Here is a 22,516-nt window from a genome sequence, read left to right on the forward strand (position 1 = left end):
AATTGTATTTTGTGGGGATATCTGACACCAATCTAATTGCATTTTGTGGGGATATCTGCCACCAATCTAATTGCATTTTGTGGGGATATCTGCCACCAATCTGATTGTATTTTGTTTGGAAATCTGCCGCCAATTTGATTGCATTTTGTGGGGATATCTGCCGCCAATCTGATTGTATTTTGTTGAGAAATCTGCCGCCAATTTGATTGCATTTTGTGGGGATATCTGCCGCCAATCTATTTGCATTTTGTGGGGATATCTGCTGCCAATTTGATTGCATTTTGTGGGGATATCTGCCGCCAATCTAATTGCATTTTGTGGGGATATCTGCCGCCAATCTAATTGCGTTGTGGGGATATCTGCCACCAATCTGATTGTATTTTGTTGGGAAATCTGCCCCCAATTTGATTGCATTTTGTGGGGATATCTGCCGCCAATCTATTTGCATTTTGTGGGGATATCTGCTGCCAATTTGATTGCATTTTGTGGGGATATCTGCCGCCAATCTAATTGCATTTTGTGGGGATATCTGCCGCCAATCTAATTGCGTTGTGGGGATATCTGCCACCAATCTGATTGTATTTTGTTGGGAAATCTGCCCCCAATTTGATTGCATTTTGTGGGGATATCTGCCGCCAATCTATTTGCATTTTGTGAGGATATCTGCTGCCAATTTGATAGCATTTTGTGGGGAATCTGCCGCCAATCTGATTGCATTTTGTCGGAAAATCTGCTGCCATTTGACTACTTGATGAGTTACTATGAGGCATGTAACTACTTCATTATTTTATCTAAAATGTATCTGGTCTGACCTAATCTCTGAATAACACCGCTACTTATTTTGTGTTTTTGTTTTTTTTAAAGTCTGCCCATGACTCATCATGACCATGCCGATGTTCCAGTACGTGGTGACGCCTATTTATTTTTGCATGTGGACATATCCCTATTGGAGACTGTCCTCAGAAGTGCTTACAATCTATTCCCTACCATAAAATCATGCAAAATTTCGGGAGTACATGTGTATGTGAGGTCAAAGAGGGGGGTGGGGGGGGGGAGGTGGGCCCCCAGGCTGAAACTTCCTTGGTGGGCCCTTAGTGTCCCAGTCCGATCCTGATGGCATCTGTGTGCACTGTGCAGTCGATATCATTATTATCTGTGCAGTTTCATTCCTATGAGACACTTCTTACAGGCAGCCACACAGCATACCAAAATAATAAAGTTGAAAGCACACAGATTAAAGGCTGCAGCAACAGCCCTGCTTGTCTATAGTTTCATAGAGCCTAGACAGCACATCTCATAACCCGGAAGCAGAAGGGATATGAGCCGGCGGCCATATTGGATTTTTCCTGGAGCAATAATGGATAAAAAAACGCTTAAAAAAGCACACCAGAGCGGCAAAATTATCAGGTAGAGCATTTATTCTTTACAAGCTATCGACTGATATGTTTATTTTGTGTGAAACGTTCATCTCTGGTTGCCTTTAAGGGGGGGGGGGGGGGTCAATTGTAAGTTTCCCTACTCTTTTAATTTTCTCTGAAGAGTAGCAACACGGAGGTCTCAAAACAACTCTCAAATGACCTGAAGACAAAGATTGTTCACCATCATGGTTTAGGGGAAGGATACAGAAAGCTGTCTCAGAGATTTTAGCTGTCTGTTTCCACAGTTAGGAACATATTGAGGAAATGGAAGACCACAGGCTAAGTTCAATTTAAGGCTCGAAGGGGCAGACCAAGAAAAATCTTGGATAAACAGAAGTGACGAATGGTAAGAACAGTCAGAGTCAACCCACAGATCAGCACCAAAGACCTACAACATCATCTTGCTGCAGATGGAGTCACTGTGCATCATTCAACCATTTGGTGTTCTGTACAAAAGGAGATGCTGTGTGCGAGAGTGATGCAGAGGAAGCCTTTTCTCCGCCCAGAGCCGCTTGAAGTATGCTAAAGCACATTTGGACAAGCCAGCTTAATTTTGGAATATGGTGCTGTGGACTGATGAAAGTACAATTGAGTTATCTGGGCATAACAGGGGGCGTTATGCATGGAGGAAAAACAACACAGCATTCCAAGAAAAACACCTGCTACCTACAGTAAAATATGGTGGTGGTTCCATCATGCTGTGGGGCTGTGTGGCAAGCAGTGGTGCTCAGCAGAGCTCGAATATTCGAGTAGCTCGAATATTCGAGCTCTTTTTCAGCTATTCGAGCTTGAATACCGAGCTCGAATAGCTGTAGCTATTCGAATGGGCTATTCGAGTTAACTCGAATAGCCTACTCACTATTCGAGCTATTCGAGCAAACAGCGCTATTCGAGCTCGAATACCGAGCTCGAATAGCGTCATAGCCCAGATTGATGTCCTTAGAGCCAATCAGAGGGCTCCCAGGCTGACGGCAGCCAATCACAGAGGGGGACCCTGGCCAGCCCCTACCCTATAAATAGCGGCCGCCATGTTCCGTTTTTCCGTCCTTGCCTGACTTTGTACAGAGAGAGATCTGCTCCTTTGTGCTTTGGCTTAGCAAGAGCTCTATAGTGGTCAATTACCTAGCGTTTTTGCTCACATACACCTCCTATACACATCTATATTGTTGTTATTTAGATAGACATTGTATTTTAGTTAGTAGCTTGTGTGTTACATAGAGACAGGCAGCTGCTGCAGGCAAGCTTACACAGCTTTAGGCCTCAGGGCCTTGCCTGTGTGGGCAGCTGTCCTCCTGTCCTCTGTTACTTTATTTCTCATCTTATCTATACCAGTGTTTCTGCTGTCCTTTACTACTGAGTGATTGTATTTTGTAGTTATTATACTGTAACTGTACTAGGACACTCACTGTCACTGTTTAGCTCCTGCGTGTGTGCGTGCACAGTACACACTCTATTTCCTTCTGATTACTACTGATTATTGTAATTTCTAGTTGTACTTACTACTGTTACTACTTACTACTAGGGACACTCAGTCACTGTTCATAGGCTAGCTCCTGCGTGTGTGTGTGCGTGCACTGTCTGTACAGTACACACACTCTATTTCCTTCTGATTACTACTGATTATTGTAATTTCTAGTTGTACTTACTACTGTTACTACTTACTACTAGGGACACTCAGTCACTGTTCATAGGCTAGCTCCTGCGTGTGTGTGTGCGTGCACTGTCTGTACAGTACACACACTCTATTTCCTTCTGATTACTACTGATTATTGTAATTTCTAGTTGTACTTACTACTGTTACTACTTACTACTAGGGACACTCAGTCACTGTTCATAGGCTAGCTCCTGCGTGTGTGTGTGCGTGCACTGTCTGTACAGTACACACACTCTATTTCCTTCTGATTACTACTGATTATTGTAATTTCTAGTTGTACTTACTGTTACTACTTACTGTACTAGGGACACTCAGTCACTGTTCATAGGCTAGCTCCTGCGTGTGTGTGTGCGTGCGTCTGTACAGTACACACACTCTATTTCCTTCTGATTACAACTGATTATTGTTATTTCTAGTTGTACTTACTGTTACTACTTACTACTAGGGAGGGACACTCAGTCACTGTTCATAGGCTAGCTCCTGCGTGTGTGTGTGTGTGCGTGCACTGTCTGTACAGTACACACACTCTATTTCCTTCTACTTAATCTGATTACTACTGATTATTGTATTTTCTAGTTAGTGTACTAGGGGACACACTCACTGTTCACTGTTCACACTTACTGATTACCGATTATTTTATTTTGTATTAGTACTGTACTAGTAATCACTTAGCGATCTAATCACTTAGTGATTAGTGTCACCTCACCCACCAACCCACTCCATTAAAGTACCCCACTTTTTCACCCGCCCTTTTAAAAAACTTTTTTGTTTACGCCCAAAACATCTAAGATGTCTGGAAGTGGCAGCCAGCGCGGTTTGGGCAAGGGGAAGGGCAGCAAGGGAACCAAGAGGAGAGGGAGCAGCATTGTGGCAAGCCGCGGCCGCGCCACCATGCACAGTTCCGCAGCAGCAGCAGCTGCGTCAGTGGCTAACATTCCGCCTATAGCCACTGGCCATGGACGCCGCCCAGCAGGAGCAACTCACGCTGCAGAGACACAGCAGCAGCAGCGTGTAGTACCTGCTCCTATTTTCCTCCAGCCGGGTCGGAAACGTCCCATTGAGGAAAAGGATGCAGCCACTGTGGTGCAACTGATGACGGAGGATGAGCAGCCCGCCATCAGCTCTGCATCCGAGGCCTCCACCCTCACCACCAACACCACCCCTGTTCGCAGCAGCCGCCCAGCAGGGCCTGGGGAGGAGGCCAGTTCACCGTCACAAGTTGGCGACCTGTCACTCAGCAGTATTTTTACCCCAGGCACCATCAGGGTATTGTCTGCTGTTGTTGGCGATTTTGGAGGAGGAGATGCTGATGGGCACTTTGGGTGATGAGGGATTGGACAGCAAGACTGTGGCGACAGTCAAGCAGCCCATCCATGCATCAGGAGAGGGGTTTGGGGGGTCATCATCCCAGCAGGACATGTTTCAGGAGGGGGAGGATGATGATGATGACGTGGTGACAGACAAAGACTGGGTGCCACCACCACCAGCACCTGGGGATGTCATCATCAGCAGCTCTGAGGAGGAGGATGCGCTTGTGGGCCTTGCAAGGAGGCGCATCATTGCAAGCATTGGCAGCAGTAGGCAGGTCCCACAGCCTGCTGGTGTCTCAGGCTCAGCAGCAGCAGCATCTGCCAGTACCACCACCAGCCGCCCCCAAGCCCCCCCCCCCCCCCCCCAACCACCACAGGGAGACTGGCAGCAGCGGCTCCAGGCCGTAGGGGGTTGTTCTTGTCACCAATCTGGCGATTTTTCACAATGCCCACAGTTTTCAGCAAGTACGCCACTTGCAACCACTGTCAGCTGAAGTTGAGCAGAGGTGCAGACCCCTTAAAGTTCAGCACCAGCTCGCTCATCAACCACCTTGCTGCTAAACATTTCCACCAGCATGAGGAGTTCCAGAGGCTGAAGGCATCTGGTGCTGGCAGTGGCACCACACCCATCACTGCACAGCCTTCAGCAGCAGCAGCAGCAACAGCAACAGCAGCCACCTGCCCTCCTGCTCCTCCAGCAGCACCAGCAGGAGTGCAGAAACGCACTGCTCCTCCCCCTTCTGCAACTCCTGCCGCCGACACTGAGGCCTGTTCTGGCAGCCAGTCCTCAGTGGCCTCCTCTGCTGTGTCCGCTGATTCCCGTGCTAGCAAAAGGCCACGCCAGAGCCTTTTGAACGAGTCCTTCCAGGGGGTGGTTAGGGCTCTGCCTCCCAGCAGCCGCCGCGTGTCAGCTGAACGGCTTGCTGGCACGGGCCATGTGCTCCCAACTCCTGCCGTACACGCTCGTGCAGGAGGGGAGCGACATGCGTGCGCTGCTTGCTTGTGCAGCCCCAGACTGGCAGCTCCCCAGCAGACACTACTTTGCCCGCAAGGCCATTCCTGCACTGCACCGCTTTGTGATGGCCAATGTGGAGCGAGGGCTGGCGCACGCGGTTGGTGAAAGGGTCCACGTCACCATGGACTCCTGGAGCAGCCGCTTCGGGACAGGCCGCTACCTGTCCTTCACTGTCCACTGGGTCAGCTTGGTGGAAGGGGGTGAGGATGGGAGAGCAGCAGCGGGCACAGCAGCAGCAGCAGCAACACAGTGGGTGGTGCCACCCCGCAGGGTCAGGGGAACTGCAGCAGGTTCCTCCGATCCTCTGCCATCCTCCGGCACACCTGGCCAAACCCCCCGCCTCAGCAGCAGCGTGAAGGCCCGCCACTGCCAAGCGCTGCTGCAGTTGGTCAGCCTTGGGAAGACCAAACTGACGGCAACCCATGTGTTGGCCAAACTCCAGGAGCAGGAGAGGATTTGGCTGACCCCCAGAGGCCTCAGAGTCAGAGAGGTGGTGGCCGACAATGGGGCCAATCTGGTTGCCGCAATTGACAGGGGAAACCTGACCCACATCCCCTGTCTTGCCCACGTGCTGAACCTGGTGGTGCAGAAGTTCTTGCGCACCTACCAGGGGATGGGCGAACTGCTGGAAACGGCAAGGAATGTTGTGCGTCACTTCCGGCTCTCGGCTGCAGCCTGTGCGAGCCTGGAAGACGTGCAAAAGGAGCTGGAGCTGCCACGCCATCGGCTGATCATTGACGTTCCAACTCGCTGGAACTTCACCCTGGCGATGTTGGAGCGTCTGGTTGAACAGTAGCACGCTGTCAACCAGTACCTTGCCCTGGCCACTGTGTCCGCCGCTCAGAAAAGGGACAAGACCAGCAACATCCCATCCATCGTCCCCGATGACGACTGGAGGCACATGCAGCAGGTGTGCTTAGTCCCTTTCTGCAGGCCACTAACATGGTGAGCAGGGACCATGCTATGGTCTGCGAGTGGGTGCCCCTGGTTTGTCTGCTGAACAGGGCCCTCGATGCTTTGCTGGAACAGGGAGCGGCAGCCTTGGCCCAGCAGGAGCGGCATGCAGCTGCACAGTCCACCTCTGAGGGGGAGGAGGAGGAGGACTTGGTGGAGGTCCCTGACCTTGCTGCTGATGAGGGGGATCAGCACAGCGCAGCTGAGTTGGTGCGGGGGTGGAGAGAGGATGAGGCTGAGGAGGCAGAGGAGGAGGATGAGGACAGCACTGCCGTCGATGTGCCAGCACACGTGGCCCGCCTCTTCCCAATGGCAGCACACATGCTGACGTGCCTGCGCAAGGACCCCAGGGTGATCCAGATGAAGCAGAGGGAGGACATCTGGATCAGCATGATGTTGGACCCGCGCCTCAAGGGGAAGTTGAGCCAGTTCCTGCCGCCTGCAGGAGGAGAGCCAGAGCAACAAATAAGGAGCTTGCAGCAGGCCCTTGTTGAGCGCTTGGAGGAAGCCTTCCCCCAACCTTCCACCCCCACTGTCCAGCCAGCACAGAGGCAGTAGCAGGTGCCTGCATCCAGCAGCAAGCGCCCCACAGACCTGCTGTCTCTCAGCAACGAGCTCTACAGGACTGTAGAGGCTCCGGCAGCAGTGACTAGAGAGGAGGTGCATGCAGCAGCATCCTCCTCCGGTCACAGCCAGCGCCTGACCCGCATGGTGGCTGACTACATGGGGTCCTACAGCGGGCTTGACAGCGATGCCCCTGTTGATCCCATAGAGTATTGGGTCAAGCGCCTGGAGATCTGGAGCGAGCTGGCGCAGTACGCCCTGGAAGTGCTGTCCTGTCCCCCTTCCAGCGTGCTGTCCGAGCGCTGCTTCAGTGCAGCTGGTGGCGTGGTCACCGAGAAACGCTCACGTCTGTCTCACAAGTCTGTGGACAGACTGACGTTCCTCAAGATGAACCAGGCGTGGGTGGAAGGCAAGTTCCTGGCCCCTGTTGTCGGCGAGAGGGGGACATGAACTGGCTGCCGGAAGAACCATCGTTAATGTGCCTTACCACCCTTTACCACCTCCTGGCTCCTGCTCACTAAGCCAGCCTGGTTCGCTTTGACTATTACGTCGCCTGCAGCCACACATTTTACATCTACAGTGGGCTGCTGTGTACTGCCCTTCTGCTGTCTGTCTGTGTTTCCCACTGCCAAGGGTACACAGATTTACCTTCTGCTGCCACTCTGCCACCAGCTATTACGTCAAACAATAGCTGCCCCTGCTGCCTGTATTTACCTTTAAAAAAAAAATAAATGTTTAATTTTTCTGAGGTGCCCGGGTTGAAAACTGTGTTGTCCCAGTTGTGTATTGGACACGATGTGGGCTGCACGACCGCTGTCTGGGACCTCCTGCTGTGTTTATTTATGCCCTGGTATCACCGCTAGGTACCAGGGCTATTATGTCACGCTGCCTGCCTGCTGCCACACTCACACTACTCCTCCATTCCTCCTGCTGCTGCTGCTGTCTGTCTGTGTTTCCCACTGCCAGGGTACACAGATTTACCTTCTGCTGCCACTCTGCCACCAGCTATTACGTCAAACAATAGCTATATCTGTGTAATTTGCTATAAAAACAAAACAAAAAAAACATTTAAAAAAAAAAGGTTTAATTTTTCTGAGGTGCCCGGGTTGAAAACTGTGTTGTCCCAGTTGTGTATTGGACACGATGTGGGCTGCACGACCGCTGTCTGGGACCTCCTGCTGTGTTTATTTATGCCCTGGTATCACCGCTAGGTACCAGGGCTATTATGTCACGCTGCCTGCCTGCTGCCACACTCACACTACTCCTCCATTCCTCCTGCTGCTGCTGCTGTCTGTCTGTGTTTCCCACTGCCAGGGTACACAGATTTACTTTCTGCTGCCACTCTGCCACCAGCTATTACGTCAAACAATAGCTATATCTGTGTAATTTGCTATAAAAACAAAACAAAAAAAACATTTAAAAAAAAAAGGTTTAATTTTTTTGAGGTGCCCGGGTTGAAAACTGTGTTGTCCCAGTTGTGTATTGGACACGATGTGGGCTGCACGACCGCTGTCTGGGACCTCCTGCTGTGTTTATTTATGCCCTGGTATCACCGCTAGGTACCAGGGCTATTATGTCACGCTGCCTGCCTGCTGCCACACTCACACTACTCCTCCATTCCTCCTGCTGCTGCTGCTGTCTGTCTGTGTTTCCCACTGCCAGGGTACACAGATTTACCTTCTGCTGCCACTCTGCCACCAGCTATTACGTCAAACAATAGCTATATCTGTGTAATTTGCTATAAAAACAAAACAAAAAAAACATTAAAAGAAAAAAAGGTTTAATTTTTCTGAGGTGCCCGGGTTGAAAACTGTGTTGTCCCAGTTGTGTATTGGACACGATGTGGGCTGCACGACCGCTGTCTGGGACCTCCTGCTGTGTTTATTTACGCCCTGGTATCACCGCTAGGTATCAGGGCTATTATGTCACGCTGCCTGCCTGCTGCCACACTCACACTACTCCTCCATTCCTCCTGCTGCTGCTGCTGTCTGTCTGTGTTTCCCACTGCCAAGGGTACACAGATTTACCTTCTGCTGCCACTCTGCCACCAGCTATTACGTCAAACAAGAGCTGCCCCTGCTGCCTGTATTTACCTTTAAAAAAAAAAAAAAAAAGGTTTAATTTTTCTGAGGTGCCAGGGTTGAAAACTGTGTTGTTTCAGTTGTGTATTGGACACGATGTGGGCTGCACGACCGCTGTCTGGGACCTCCTGCTGTGTTTATTTACGCCCTGGTATCACCGCTAGGTACCAGGGCTATTATGTCACGCTGCCTGCCTGCTGCCACACTCACACTACTCCTCCATTCCTCCTGCTGCTGCTGCTGTCTGTCTGTGTTTCCCACTGCCAGGGTACACAGATTTACCTTCTGCTGCCACTCTGCCACCAGCTATTACGTCAAACAATAGCTATATCTGTGTAATTTGCTATAAAAACAAAACAAAAAAACCATTAAAAAAAAAGGTTTAATTTTTCTGAGGTGCCCGGGTTGAAAACTGTGTTGTCCCAGTTGTGTATTGGACACGATGTGGGCTGCACGACCGCTGTCTGGGACCTCCTGTTGTGTTTATTTACGCCCTGGTATCACCGCTAGGTACCAGGGCTATTATGTCACGCTGCCTGCCTCATTGACTGCCTGCTGCCACACACTCATCCTCCTCCTCCTGCTGCTGAATTTACCTCCTGCTGTCTGTGTGTTTCCACTGCCAGGGAGCACATACAATGGCGCTTCCACCATGCGCCACCGGCTATTTGTTACGCTCAAAAATAGCTGCATTTCTTTAAAAAAACGATAAAAATATATATACTTTTTATTAATACTTTGTGATATTATTTTTAGAGGTGTGGTCGGGTTGAAAACTGTGTTGTCCCAGTTGTGTATTGGACATGATGTGGGCTTCACGACCGCTGTCTGGAACCTCATGCTGTGTATTTACGGCCTGGTACCACCGCTAGGTACCACAGCCTATTATGTCTCGCTGCCTGCCTCATTGACTGCCTGCTGCCACACAATCATTCTCCTCCTCCTGCTGATGAATTTACCTCCTGCTGTCTGTGTGTTTCCACTGCCAGGGAGCACATACAATGGCGCTTCCAACATGCGTGCGCCACCAGCTATTTATTACGCTCAAAAATAGCTGCATTTCTTTAAAAAAAATAAAAATAAAAGAGAAATAAGTGAAGAAGAAGAAGACGATATAGAAGAAGAAGAAGATATAGAAAAAGAAGAAGAAGAAGGAGAAGAAGAAGAAGAAGGAGAAGAAGATATAGAAAAAGAAGACAAAATAGAAAAATAATAATAATAAGAAGATATAGAAAAAGAAGATATAAGATATAGAAAAAGATATAGAAGAAGAAGATGAAGAAGAAGATGAAGAAGATGAAGAAGAAGATGAAGAAGAAGATGAAGAAGATGATGAAGAAGAAGAAGATGAAGAAGAAGATGATGAAGAAGAAGAAGATGAAGAAGATGAAGAAGAAGAAGAAGATGAAGAAGAAGAAGATGAAGAAGAAGAAGATGATGAAGAAGATGAAGAAGAAGAAGATGAAGAAGATGATGAAGAAGAAGAAGAAGAAGACAATATAGAAGAAGAAGAAGATATAGAAGAAGAAGATGAAGAAGAAGATGAAGAAGAAGAAGAAGATATAGAAGAAGAAGATATACAAGAAGAAGATATAGAAGAAGAAGAAGAAGAAGATATAGAAGATGAAGAAGAAGAAGAAGTATATACACTGTACTGAACAGAATTTTGGACACAACTTCTCTTTCCACCTTTTTTTTTTTAAAGGAACATCCCCACATAATCACTTGCTGTTGTTACTTGGAAAAAAAGATGTTTGTTGCATCATTCACCCTCAAAACAAGTGTTGGAAGCTATTTAAGGTCAATTCGAATAGTCAGCTCGAATAATGAGCTCCAATACCGACTCGAATAGTGAGCTCGAAGTCCGAGGTCGAATCGAATAGTAAAAAATATTCGACTCGAATATTCGACCGAATGCGAATAATTTACTATTCGAATTCGACCAAACTCGAATAATAAAAAGGGGTATCCGAGCACCACTGGTGGCAAGTGCAGGGACTGGGAATCTTGTCAAAGTTGAGAGGCACATGTATTACACTCAGTATCAGCAGATTCTGGAGACCAATGTCCAGGAATCAGTGACAAAGCTGAAGTTGCGCCGGAGCTGGATCTTTCAACAAGACAATGACCCTAAACACTGCTCAAAATCCACTAAGGCATTCATGCAGAGGAACAAGTACAACGTTCTGGAATGGCCATCTCAGTCCCCAGCTATGAATATAATTGAAAATCTGTGGTGTGAGTTAAAGAGAGCTGTCCATGCTCAGAAGCCATCAAACCTAAATGAACTACAGTTGTTTTGAAAAGAGGAATGGTCCAAACTACATTCAAGCAGAATGTAGACTCTTATTGGAACCTACAGGCAGGGCCGGTTCTAGTACCAATGGGGCCCCAGGGCAAAATTAACCCGGGAGCTTCCCCAACAGTCAACCCCAACTGAAAAATCGGCATTAGGGTCCCTTTGTTGCTGCTAAATTTCCCTCCTGGCCCCTGAGCTGGCTGCTGACACTCCCTTCAAATCTCCTCCCAACTTACCTGTGCTCCCTGGGGCCCCTGCAGAGTCTTTGGCAGTGCAGTGTCTCACCTGCCCGCCTGCACAGATGACGCTACTCTGCCAAAGACTCTGCAGAGGCCCCGAGGAGCAACAGTTAAAGCGGTGTAACACCCAGCATTACAACTTTGCTTTAAAAGATTGCTTACAGCTTACAAACTATTATGCCAGATTTTTTTTTAAGCAGAAATTCACTGAATGGGTTAAACATGACATTTTAGTGTTGGATTTAACTAGGAATCCGCATCCGTTCTTATCTGTAGTTACAAAATTTATCTTTATTTGGAATACAAATAGACCTTTGAAAAGCCTGCAGGGGAAGCCCTCTTTGTTCTCTCAGAGCAGTGTTTGTTTGTTACATTGTAGATAGATACATTTGTAACTAAACAAGCAAGCACGAGGAGCATTTCTAGCTAAATGCAGCACTAAAATGTCATGTTTAATCCATTCAGTGAATTTCTGCTAAAAAAAAAATCTGGCATAATAGTTTATAAACTGTAAGCAATCTTTTAAAGCAAAGTTGAAATGCTGGGTGTTAGACCACTTTATTGGGGGAGACACCTTGGGGGCCCCTACATGCTCTGAGGCCTTGGGGCGATTGCCCCCTTTGCCTCTATGGTAGCACCGGCCCTGACCTCATGTCATCAGTCATTACACAGTCACAGACCAATCCTTCTCTGACAGTGAAATCATCAGACGGATCTGAACTCATAAATATTTATACACTTACAGTTCAGCTAGCCAGTTCTGATTGATCAAACAATTGTGGGGTTTATTTGATCAGAAAAAATTATGTTGATTGAGAAGAAATCATTCAAAGCCCCACACACTGATAGCAGATAGCTTTTATTCCAATTATTGATTGAATATGTGTTTTGTTTACTCAATATTACAATGAGATTGCTGTCAAAGCGCATTGTTTAGAAACAGCAAATCGATCTACAGTCGATCAACAGCAGGCAAAATGACAGTCGATTCCTATGCGATCTACTACATTTTTCCATCCTACTTGATCGAAAGAATTTTGATTTTCAGCCCGATATTGATCGCATTTCATCGATCAAAAAGGTCAAAAGCGTATTCTTGATTAGATTTAGGAATAGAATGTAAAGGTTGATTGAGCAGAAACACCGATATGTGTCCAAAAGAAAGCTTTATGCATATGAAATAATGTACAGGAAGTAATTTCTGCAAAGGGAGGATCTACTAAATATTGATTTCATTTCTTTTTTGTGGTGCCTACATTTATGCACCTGCTTAATTTTGTTTAAACAATTATTGCACATTTCCTGTAAATCCCAAAAACTTAATTTCACTTCTCAAATGTAACTATATGATATATTCAACTGACATTTTTTATACAACCAACGATTTATACAGGAAAATCATGGCATTAACAAGGTTGCCCAAAATGTCGCATCCCACTGTATTTATGTTTACCTATGTTTGATATGAATAAAGATTTTCTCACCATAGCATTAGTCACTGCATTCCACAACATTCCATGAATAATTTACAATTAAGCTTAACATGAAATAAGGATATAATGTTGAAGAAAGATAGACACGACTATCTAGTTGGAGAAATGATGGAATCACATTGCAAGCTTTTGTACAGCTACCATAAGGAATAATGAATCACTTAGCAAGCTCAAACATCGGCTGACTGTTGACGTGAGAATTGAGACAAGCGCCGCATTGCCATGTCTTTACTTACAGTACAAGTACACGCAAAGCAGCACAAGTCGGTCTACGACAAAATGGCGTACCATATGTCCTGACGCAGAAGCCACTAATGACGCTCTACTGCATGAAGGGAGCAGCGTGGGCAATGATTGGCTGAGTGTTCTCTCTTCCCTGCATGATAACCGGCGTAAGTGACAGTGGAGAAATGGCGTTACTCGTGTGGAGGGCGTGCGGAGTTCATTGTAAACTGATCAGGTATAAAACACCGTGCAGCTGCGGATGGAATAATAGATCAGAGGAATACATTTTTTTCGTTTCGTGCACGTTAGTGTGTAGAAATATTTGCATGTTTTTACTGTAATTAATGCCAGGTGCCGGTGTTTCTGTGGTTAATCCTGTACACTGTATATATCTTTCTGCTTACAGGTTCTTGAAGAGAGGAGAACTGCAGCCTAATAGGATTCCTGTCAAGAACTTTCATTCCAGTGAGTGTGTTTACAGCAGGTACAGACTAACCAGCATGCCCATGGTGAACCACAACTCATTGGAGTGTGTGAGGGGCTACAATGGTCCTAAAAGCCACCTTACTAAAATGCTAAGAAAAACAAAAGTTTGCTTTCTTGAAAAAACAAAGAATTTGCGATAATTCAGGTTGGAGTGAGCTTGAAATGTCTCCCAGTGCATCACTGCTGAATATATGCAAATTCACACATCATTGCATTCCAGTGGTTCTGGAGGTGTGTTTAGCTTCTAAGGGTAACAATGGTTAATTTGCATATATTCAGCAGAGATGCACTGGGAGACATCTCGGAGCTCACTCCAACCTGAATTATTGCAAATTCTTTCTGTTTTAAGAAAGCAAGCTTTTGTTTTTCGTAGCATTTTTAGTAAGGGGGCTTTTAGGACCATTGTAGCCCCTCATACAATCCAATGAGTTCTGGTTCACCATGAGATTGCTGGTTAGTCTGTACCTCTTGATGTTACAAGCCCTATTCCATAGAGTAGTGGTCCTCAAACTTAGGCTTGTGGGCTGAATGTGGCCCCCTGAGGCTTCTTTTTTTTTTTTTTTTACCGGCCCCCCATATACAAAATGTATTATGGATGCAGTCAGCAACATCTTTAAATATTGGTGGTCTGCATATAGAATGAAGCCAGAAAGCAGTAATTTGCTGGTTTCCAATCAAATTCCTCATCAGATGACACTGTTGTCCAATTGGACTGCAGGTTGTCACCTGGGTATGCTTCACTGTCTGGCCCGCCAAGACTTATACATCATTTTATGTATACTCCGGCCCCCCAGCAGTCTAAAGTATGTTGACCCGGCTCTCAACCCAAAATGTTTGGGGACCCCTGCCATAGAGCCAAATTAATCTATGCCATGCACTGATGAGGATTAAACAATCTGAAACAGTCTGTATGCATGTTGGATTACTATGGCTCTGTACAAATTAACAAACTGACACATCATTGCATTCCAGCGGTTCTAGAGGTGTGTTTAGCTTCTAAGGGTAACAATGGTTAATTTGCATATATTCAGCAGTGATGCGCTGGGAGACATCTCAAGCTCACTCCAACCTGAATGATAGCAAATTCTTTCTGTTTTAAGAAAGCAAACTTTAGTTTTTGTTTACAGCAGGACACCCATTACTTCAGCTGTATACTCACATACATCCCAACTTTTTGGGATGAGAAAGAGGGACACTACTTCAGCTGTATATTCACATACATCCCAAGTTTTTGGGATGAGAAAGAGGGACACTTATGCCACGCCCACATCACACCCCCTAGTCACGCATACCATAAAGATTTCTTAAGAAAAATGTTTTATAGTTCAATCTACACTGGTCCTTCCTATCCTGGTTTGTTTTCCTTCATATTAACATTTCAAAATTAGCAATATATCAATTTAAAGGATGGAAATAAAGTTTAGAGTCAAATACATTTTTTTTAGCAGAGAAATATATATTTACATAGAAAGAGGGACTAATGAGGAGGAAAGAGGTACAGTACTCCCAAAGAGGGACTTTGGAGGGACAGTTGGGAGCTACGGTATGTATTATTATTGATTTATAAAGCGCCAACATATTCCATGGTGCTGTACAAAGTATGTATTCATTCGGTATTAAAACTTTAAGGCCTGGAACCCACTACTAATTGCAATCGCTAGCTATTTGAGCGTTTTTTAAGCGATTTCATGAGCGTTTTCTGGCGATATGCGTAGCGATTTCATAAGTGTAAGGGTTTTGCCAGCGATTGTGTAGCGATTAGCATTTTTAATTCTGATTGGTCCTTTCAATTAATTTTAATTTGTTTACAGTGTGCAGTAATTTCAAAACGCTAGCAAAATCGCTCTGTGCAGGTTTTGATGAGCTATTATGCCAGCGTTTATATACTTTACATTGCGTTTAGGGAAATCGCTAGTGGTTTGAATCGCTCCTTAAATGCTCAGAAAATCGCTCTAGTCTAGTGGGTTTGAGCCATAAAGGCGCGTACACACGCTGATTTATTCAAATGATGGGTCGTCAGACCCACCCGCCGGGTGGCCGCTCGCGGATCCATCAAAACCAGTTTTATCAGCCTGCCGACAGAGACTGTACACACACACAGAAACTGTCGCTAGATCGGCCGCCCCGCATGCGGGTCTGACGACCCGTCGTTTGAATAAATCAGGCGTGTGTATGCGCCTTAAAGGACTTACGAGCCCAAAATGTCTAAAAAAAGCAAAGTACCTGTAAGCTGTTTAAATGCACGGAGGAACCACGCTACAGTGCGTGGTTCGGGGGGTTGGCCGTAGAGCTGCGCAGCCGCACTCGCGGCCAGGCAGACTGCGCAGCCGCGGCCAATGGAAGCGGCCATATTGAGAGCGGCACGAGAGCCCGACCCGGCCTGGGGGGTCGGGGTCGGCGCGGGGGGCGATCTCAGGAAGGGGACCCGGCGGAACTGCACGGAGGGCGCGGACGGCGTCCTCCGTGCATTTAAACAGCTTACAGGTACTTTGCTTTTTTAGACATTTTGGGCTCGTAAGTCCTTTAAAGAAGGAAGGAGCAGATAATCTAAAGTTTAGTAGAGCATTTACATAGTTCCCAACTGTCCCTCTTATTTGCCTCTTTTTTTGCCTCTTTTTAAGACTAATGCTGGCAATACATGGGTCGATCCGGCGGCCGATTAGCCGCCGGATCGATTCCCGCCGCGTCCCCGCTTGTCCGCGCGGATCGATTACCGTTCGTCCCCGCCAGCGCTCGATTCCCTGCCATTGTCTGCCGGCGGAGATCGAGGGGGCGGGGGTCGAGCGGCTTGATCGGGCCAGCTGAATATTATCAGCTGGCCGGATCAGCTGGTCGATACGCGATACAGAAACGTACCGTGTATCCCCAGCATAATGCATTGTACAGATCTAGTCACTTTTTTTTTTTTTTTTCTACTAAAAATGTTTAACTTACTTATTGACTTTATTCCCATAAATTAAATTGATATTTTGTCTTATTTTCAAATGTTAAAATTGAGAAAAACTAATGATTGAGAAGACCAGAGTTGTTTGATAAAACTACATCTTTAGGTTCTGATTTATTTGTGATATGCATGGCGAGGAGTGTGGTAGAGTATGTCTTAAAGTGTCCCTCTTTCTCAGGAGTGCATTTAGTTACGTCTGTACACATAGGGCTCTATTCATAAAACATTTGCGGTAAAAAAAATCTTGGAGGGAAAACACCGCATCGGTATTTTAGACTTTTGTGTGCTAATTCATAAAAAAGTTTACACTTGCGATAAAAGGTCGGGGAATTCCCGCACTAAACTGGTGTGCTGGCTGAGTTGATACATTTTCCTGGACCAAACATGGCGGCATACCTATGGGTATTGGCTCCGCCCCCGAATCCTGATAGGACAGATCACCTATACGTTTTCCAGAACCACCCCCCTCCAGCCATTCTTTTTTCTGTCCTCGAATGGACAGTTTCACCTGTATTTGTTTTCTAAAGTTTTGTTTTTTTCTTCTATTCATTTATTTTCCTTTTAGGTTGCTTAATCTTATCTGTGCAGCGGGTTCAGCCTCTCCCGCTTTAGAGGATCGTCCTGTACCCTTAAACAGGGTTTAATGGCGTCCTCTGTGTGTACCAGCATGTCGGCTGGAGGTGCGGCTTGCCCTTAGTGATGGCGCCGCCTGACCCCTCTGTGTGCGCATAGTGACGTAGAGTCTCGCGAGAGGCGAGATTTGGTGTCACTGCGCTCTGATTGGCCGAGCGTCCGCATATGGACGTTCAGGAAGCACAAGCCGATGGCTGCACGCTGTTTCTGGCATCTCTGCGCGGAGGAGCTGCGGGGAACGTTCCTGGAGCTTTGGCTACAGATTCTCGTGTGGGAGATACTTCTGGCACCCGGCCTGTGGATTCAATCAGTCACCGGTCTTCTGGACAAAGGTAAAGAGCGGGTGACATTGCTTGATGGATTTTATTTGCCTGCTTTGTGTCAGCCTAGTTGTAATATGCCTGATCCTTTCTCTTAAACAGAGAGATGGATGCTGTGGGGCATGCAGAGGAGGTGGTTTTTGAGAGGTATAGACTGCTAAATGCAGTCTTTCTATTTTTACACACAAGGGTGTTAAGTGTTAAAATCCTGGCACAGGGTTCCTCTGGGAAAGTGTTTTAAAAGAGTGCAGTTCCCCCTTGATTACTGATTTATGGGGATGAAATTGGAACATACATACATGTGTTGTTCATGTTTACACAGTCCGGGGGAAGGAGGAAGTCATCAAGCGGTGCCCAAGAACCGTTCCCCATCTAAGACCCGACGGTCGCGATCACGGGATAGAAGCAGGGGCCATCGTTCCCGCAACAGATCAGCTAAAAGAAAGAAGTCTTCTAGAGATCGAAGGAGCAAGTCTCGGAGCAGGGGCCGGAGAAACAGAAGGCATTACAGAGACTCCTCAAGGAGAAGGGATTACCGCTCCAGATCGAGATCTAGGCAAAGACATTCCAGGGACTCTAGAAGAAGGCGGTCTCCTGAACGGAGCCGTTATTCTCCATACAGAGAGAGGGGATGTTATGACTACAGATCCCTGAAAAGGGCTCGTAAAGACTGGAATATTTCTCCAGAATCAGATGCCCTTGAGCCATTTCAGAGGCCAACTCAGAACCAGTGCTGGTCATGTACGCAGCCGGCTATGCCTGATAAGAGGGTCTGTGAGTCTTGCTTTACAGAATTAGGGAGCGATAGAGACACTGACAATCAGCAGGTCCTAGACTTTATTCAGCAGGCAGTCCAGGAGACCTTTCAAAGAATGATGCCTCCACAGCCGGCGGCAGCTGCAGTACCTTAGGCTGTAGTAGAGGACCCCCTCTCTCAGGAGGAAGGGTCACAGGGAGGTTTTAACTTCACCCTAGTTCCAGCCTTCTTGTCTGCTATAAAATCAGCCATTGACTGGCAGGAAGAGGAAAGTTCGGCGCAGGAACCGGATAGATTTTATCCACACCTGGAGCAGCAGCCAAAAGCTTTCCCTTTTATGAAGATCATTAAGGAGGTGATCATGAAAGAATGGAGCAAAGTGGAGCAGAAGGCATCACTTAACAGATTCTCGAAACTGTACCCATTAAGACAAGAGGATACAAAGATTTTGGATTCTGCGCCAGTGGTAGACGCCTCAATCATCAGATTGGCTAAGCATGTTACGCTGCCTATGGAAGATGCTATAGCCTTCAAAGAACCATCAGATAGGAGGATTGACACAGATATCAAGAAAGCTTTCTTAGCGGCAGGAGCCGCGTGCAAACCAGCTGTCGCTTAACCTCTTTAGCAAAGGCTACCCGTGTTTGGGTGGACAACATTGAGTCTGCCTTGGATTCAGGTGCAGACAAGCAGGGAATAATTAAAGCACTAGAGGAACTGAAGTTGACTGGAGACTTTATGGGTGAGGCAGCAATCGATGTCATCAGGTCTGCGGCAAGGTCGATGTTATACAGTGTGACAGCCAGAAGAGCTCTCTGGCTAAAACCATGGTCAGCGGATTCAGCTTCCAAAGCAAACTGGTGCAAGATTCCTTTCGATGGAGCATACCTGTCCGGCCCTCAGATGGATAATGCAATCTCGAAGGTGACAGGCGGGAAGTCAGGTCTGATTCCACAGGACCGGAAACAGAGACCAGGTGCCTAAAAGGAATCCTGGTAACAGATTTCAACAATCAAGATCTTACAGACCAAATAGGCAGTTTAACAGAAACTAGAAGGGCACCCAGGCCACCTTTGCGAGGAATCTGAAGAACAAGGCCTCGTCCGATGCCCATCAAGGTCAAAAGCGTTTTTGATGGGACGTCCACTCAAGATTTCCAAGTGGGAGCCAGGCTGCACCTTTACTGGAAGTCTTGGGTGGGAATAATCGAAGACCCTTGGGTAGTGAACACCCTAAAAGGACACGCCTGGAAGTTCAGCAGAAGGCCTCCTCACTTCAGGTCCACATCCACAAGGATTCCTCAGGACAAAGAGCGATATCTGGTCCTGATGGATTTCGTACAGACATTATTAAGGGAGGAAGCTATTGTTCCCATTTCATCCAAGGAAAGTCAGGAGGGAATCTTTTCTCCACTATTCTTGGTAAAAAAGTCTTCAGGAGGCTGGAGGCCAGTTCTCGATCTAAAATTCCTGAACAAGCATATAAGAGTGAAACACTTCAAAATGGAGTCCTTACAGTCAATAACTTCTATGATAAGGGTGGGAGACTGGGGGCCATATGCAATTCGAGGAGATAAGAAGCTGAAAACATGCGAGCTTCTTATCTCCTCACATCGCTCAGGATTTACCGGCAAATTCAATTGCCAGTTTCACCTGAGCGATGTCCTTGCGTAAAGGAGCATAACTCAGGCGAATACTAGGTATTCGCCGAGCGATGCTCCTGTGTGGCCAGCGATGTGGAGCGAGGCATTTGTGCCGTGGAGCTGTCCTTCAGCACCACAACACTGCTGCCTCGGTCTCGGGAAGATGCGCGCGCATCATCGCAAGAGCCAGCGCATCGTTGCAAGTCTCGTGCCCGCCGCCACGGCGGGACCTTCAGAAGATACATACCTCCATCGTTCCGGCTCGCCGCATGTCCCACGCCGCTCCTCCGCTCATCTCTGTGACTGTCATTGTTATCGGAGCCCGGCAAAGCATCTTTGAGTCTCCCGCCGTGGCTCCTCATTCCTCCACTAGGTGGCCCAATGAGAATCATCCTGATTCTAATTGGACCAATGAGAATCAGGATGATTCTCATTGGGCCACCTAGTGAACGAATGGGGAGCCCCGGCGGGATAATCAAAGATGCTTTGCCGGCTCCAAGAATACTCACAGTCACAGAGATGAGCGGAGGAGCGGCGTGGGACATGCGGCGAGACGGGAACCATGGAGGTATGTTTTTGGGTTACATTTTAAATAGGTAAGGAGTCAAAGCTGACTCCTTTACCTATTTAAATCACTGGCATCTGGGGTTTCCTTAGTAAAGGAGGCTCCCAGATGCCAAAATCAGCCCGCTGACAGCAGCGATAGCTCTTTGTGCCTGCTCAGAGCAGGTGAAAAGTTAGCACCTATGTTTGGCGGGAAGCATCGCTTCCCGGGGGGTGCAAAATGCAATTGCATAGGGGGAAAGGAACTTGCTGGGCGATTATCGCCCAAGCGAGTTCTTTTCCGCCCTGGGGGGTGTTAAATGCAATTGCATTAGGCGACCTTGCTGACGCCTAATTTAAGAACTCGCCAGCACTTAGCGCTGGCGAGTTTGGTAATTGCATAGGGCCCTGGATGTCAACTGTGGATTTATCGGATGCCTATCTGCACATCCCCATAAGGAAAGAGTTCCAGAGGTTCCTCAGATTTTCAGTGGAAGGAAGATGCTACCAGTTCCGGTGCCTACCCTTCGGCCTGTCCACAGCGCCGAGAACCTTCACTAAGATACTGCTTCCAGTGATTGCGTATCTGGACGATATCCTTTTGCTCCACCAGGACTACCAGAGCTTGTTACAACATCAAGAGATCTTACTCAATTTACTCCGGGCATCTGGGTTTGCTGGTCAACACCAAGAAAAGCCAACTTTTGCCTTCCCAGGACCTAGTATTTCTAGGAGCAAGGTTCCGGACAGTTCAGAACCAAATTTGCTTACCAGACCAGAAGGTATGGGCGATCCAGAACAAAGTTCGGAAGATTCTACAGGTCTCAAGTGTATCAGCAAAGTACTGTCTAAGTCTGTTGGGGACTATGTCATCGGTAATACCAATGGTGAAGTGGGCCCACTGGTTTCTCAGGAGGTTCCAGAGCTTCTTTCTAAGTCACTGGAACAGGAAGAACCTGAGTCAGAGGTTTTTCCTGCCTCTAGAGGTAAAGAAGTCCCTCCTCTGTTGGACCAAGGAGCAGAATTTGAGAAATTATCGTCAAATTCAGATGGATCCTCCAGTAGTGATTACAATGGATGCCAGTATCAGGGGCTGGGGAGCCCATTGCAACGGTATCCATGTACAGGACAGATGGCGGTCTGTACAAGAGGGGGTACCTTCCAATCTCCTGGAATTAAGAGCGGCATTCATGGCGTTGAAGGCCTTTCAACACCTGGTCTATGGGAAATCAGTAATGCTGAGGATAGACAATGTAACAGCAGTGGCCTATATCAGACGGCATGGGGGGGACAAGGAGTCGGTCCCTCCTCCAGGAGACTACCCATCTCATGACCTGGGTGATAAGAAACTTGTCAGACCTGTCAGCAACCTATTTGCCGGGGGAGCAGAATACTTTGGCGGATCATCTGAGCAGGAAATTTGCGGATCCCCACGAGTGGTCCTTGGACAAGAAGATCTTTGTCAAGATAACCAAGAGGTGGGGTCAGCCACAAATAGATTTATGGGCTTCGTCGCAGAACAAGAAGGTCCAGAAGTTCTTCTCCCGGTTTCATCATCCCTCTGCAGCGGGAGTGGACTGTCTGGTTCAGTCATGGGACTTCACACTAGGATACGCCTTCCCTCCGTTTCCTCTCATTCCGAGATTCCTTCAGAGGCTGTGCAGAGAGTCATGCACGATCACCGCTATCCTTCACTTCTGGCCCCGGAGGCCGTGGTTTGCCCTGGCAACCTTTCTCAGCTTGGAAGATCCAATCAGGTTGCCAACGAATCACAACCTTCTGTCTCAGGGGAATCTCCTACATCCGAGAATCAAAGAGCTGAGTTTAGCGGCCTGGAGGTTGAGAGGAAGAGGTATGCAGACATCGGGTGTTCCAGCCAAGTAATTGAAACCCTGCTGAAGGCAAGAAAACCTTCCACAAACTCCACCTACTACCGTAT

At 47.3% G+C, this 22,516-nt stretch overlaps 2 protein-coding genes across 2 annotated transcripts in view; one reads left to right on the plus strand and one right to left on the minus strand.

Moving 5' to 3' along the window:
* LOC137519470 (serotransferrin-1-like) overlaps window positions 1–13,338 on the minus strand; it is an 88,642-nt gene extending 75,304 nt beyond the window's left edge. Inside the window, exon 1 of the mRNA XM_068238432.1 lies at window positions 13,264–13,338. Coding sequence (XP_068094533.1) covers window positions 13,264–13,318 — 55 coding nt within the window. The 5' untranslated portion in view covers window positions 13,319–13,338. The remainder of the gene's footprint in view (window positions 1–13,263) is intronic.
* Window positions 13,339–13,420: 82 nt separating this feature from the next.
* Window positions 13,421–22,516, plus strand: part of PISD (phosphatidylserine decarboxylase) — an 83,231-nt gene continuing 74,135 nt past the window's right edge. The window contains exons 1-2 of the mRNA XM_068238543.1: window positions 13,421–13,487; window positions 13,659–13,717. Coding sequence (XP_068094644.1) covers window positions 13,438–13,487; window positions 13,659–13,717 — 109 coding nt within the window. The 5' untranslated portion in view covers window positions 13,421–13,437. The remainder of the gene's footprint in view (window positions 13,488–13,658; window positions 13,718–22,516) is intronic.

The sequence above is a fragment of the Hyperolius riggenbachi genome, chromosome 1 (genome assembly GCF_040937935.1).
Source record: "Hyperolius riggenbachi isolate aHypRig1 chromosome 1, aHypRig1.pri, whole genome shotgun sequence".
Classification (NCBI taxonomy): domain Eukaryota; kingdom Metazoa; phylum Chordata; class Amphibia; order Anura; family Hyperoliidae; genus Hyperolius; species Hyperolius riggenbachi.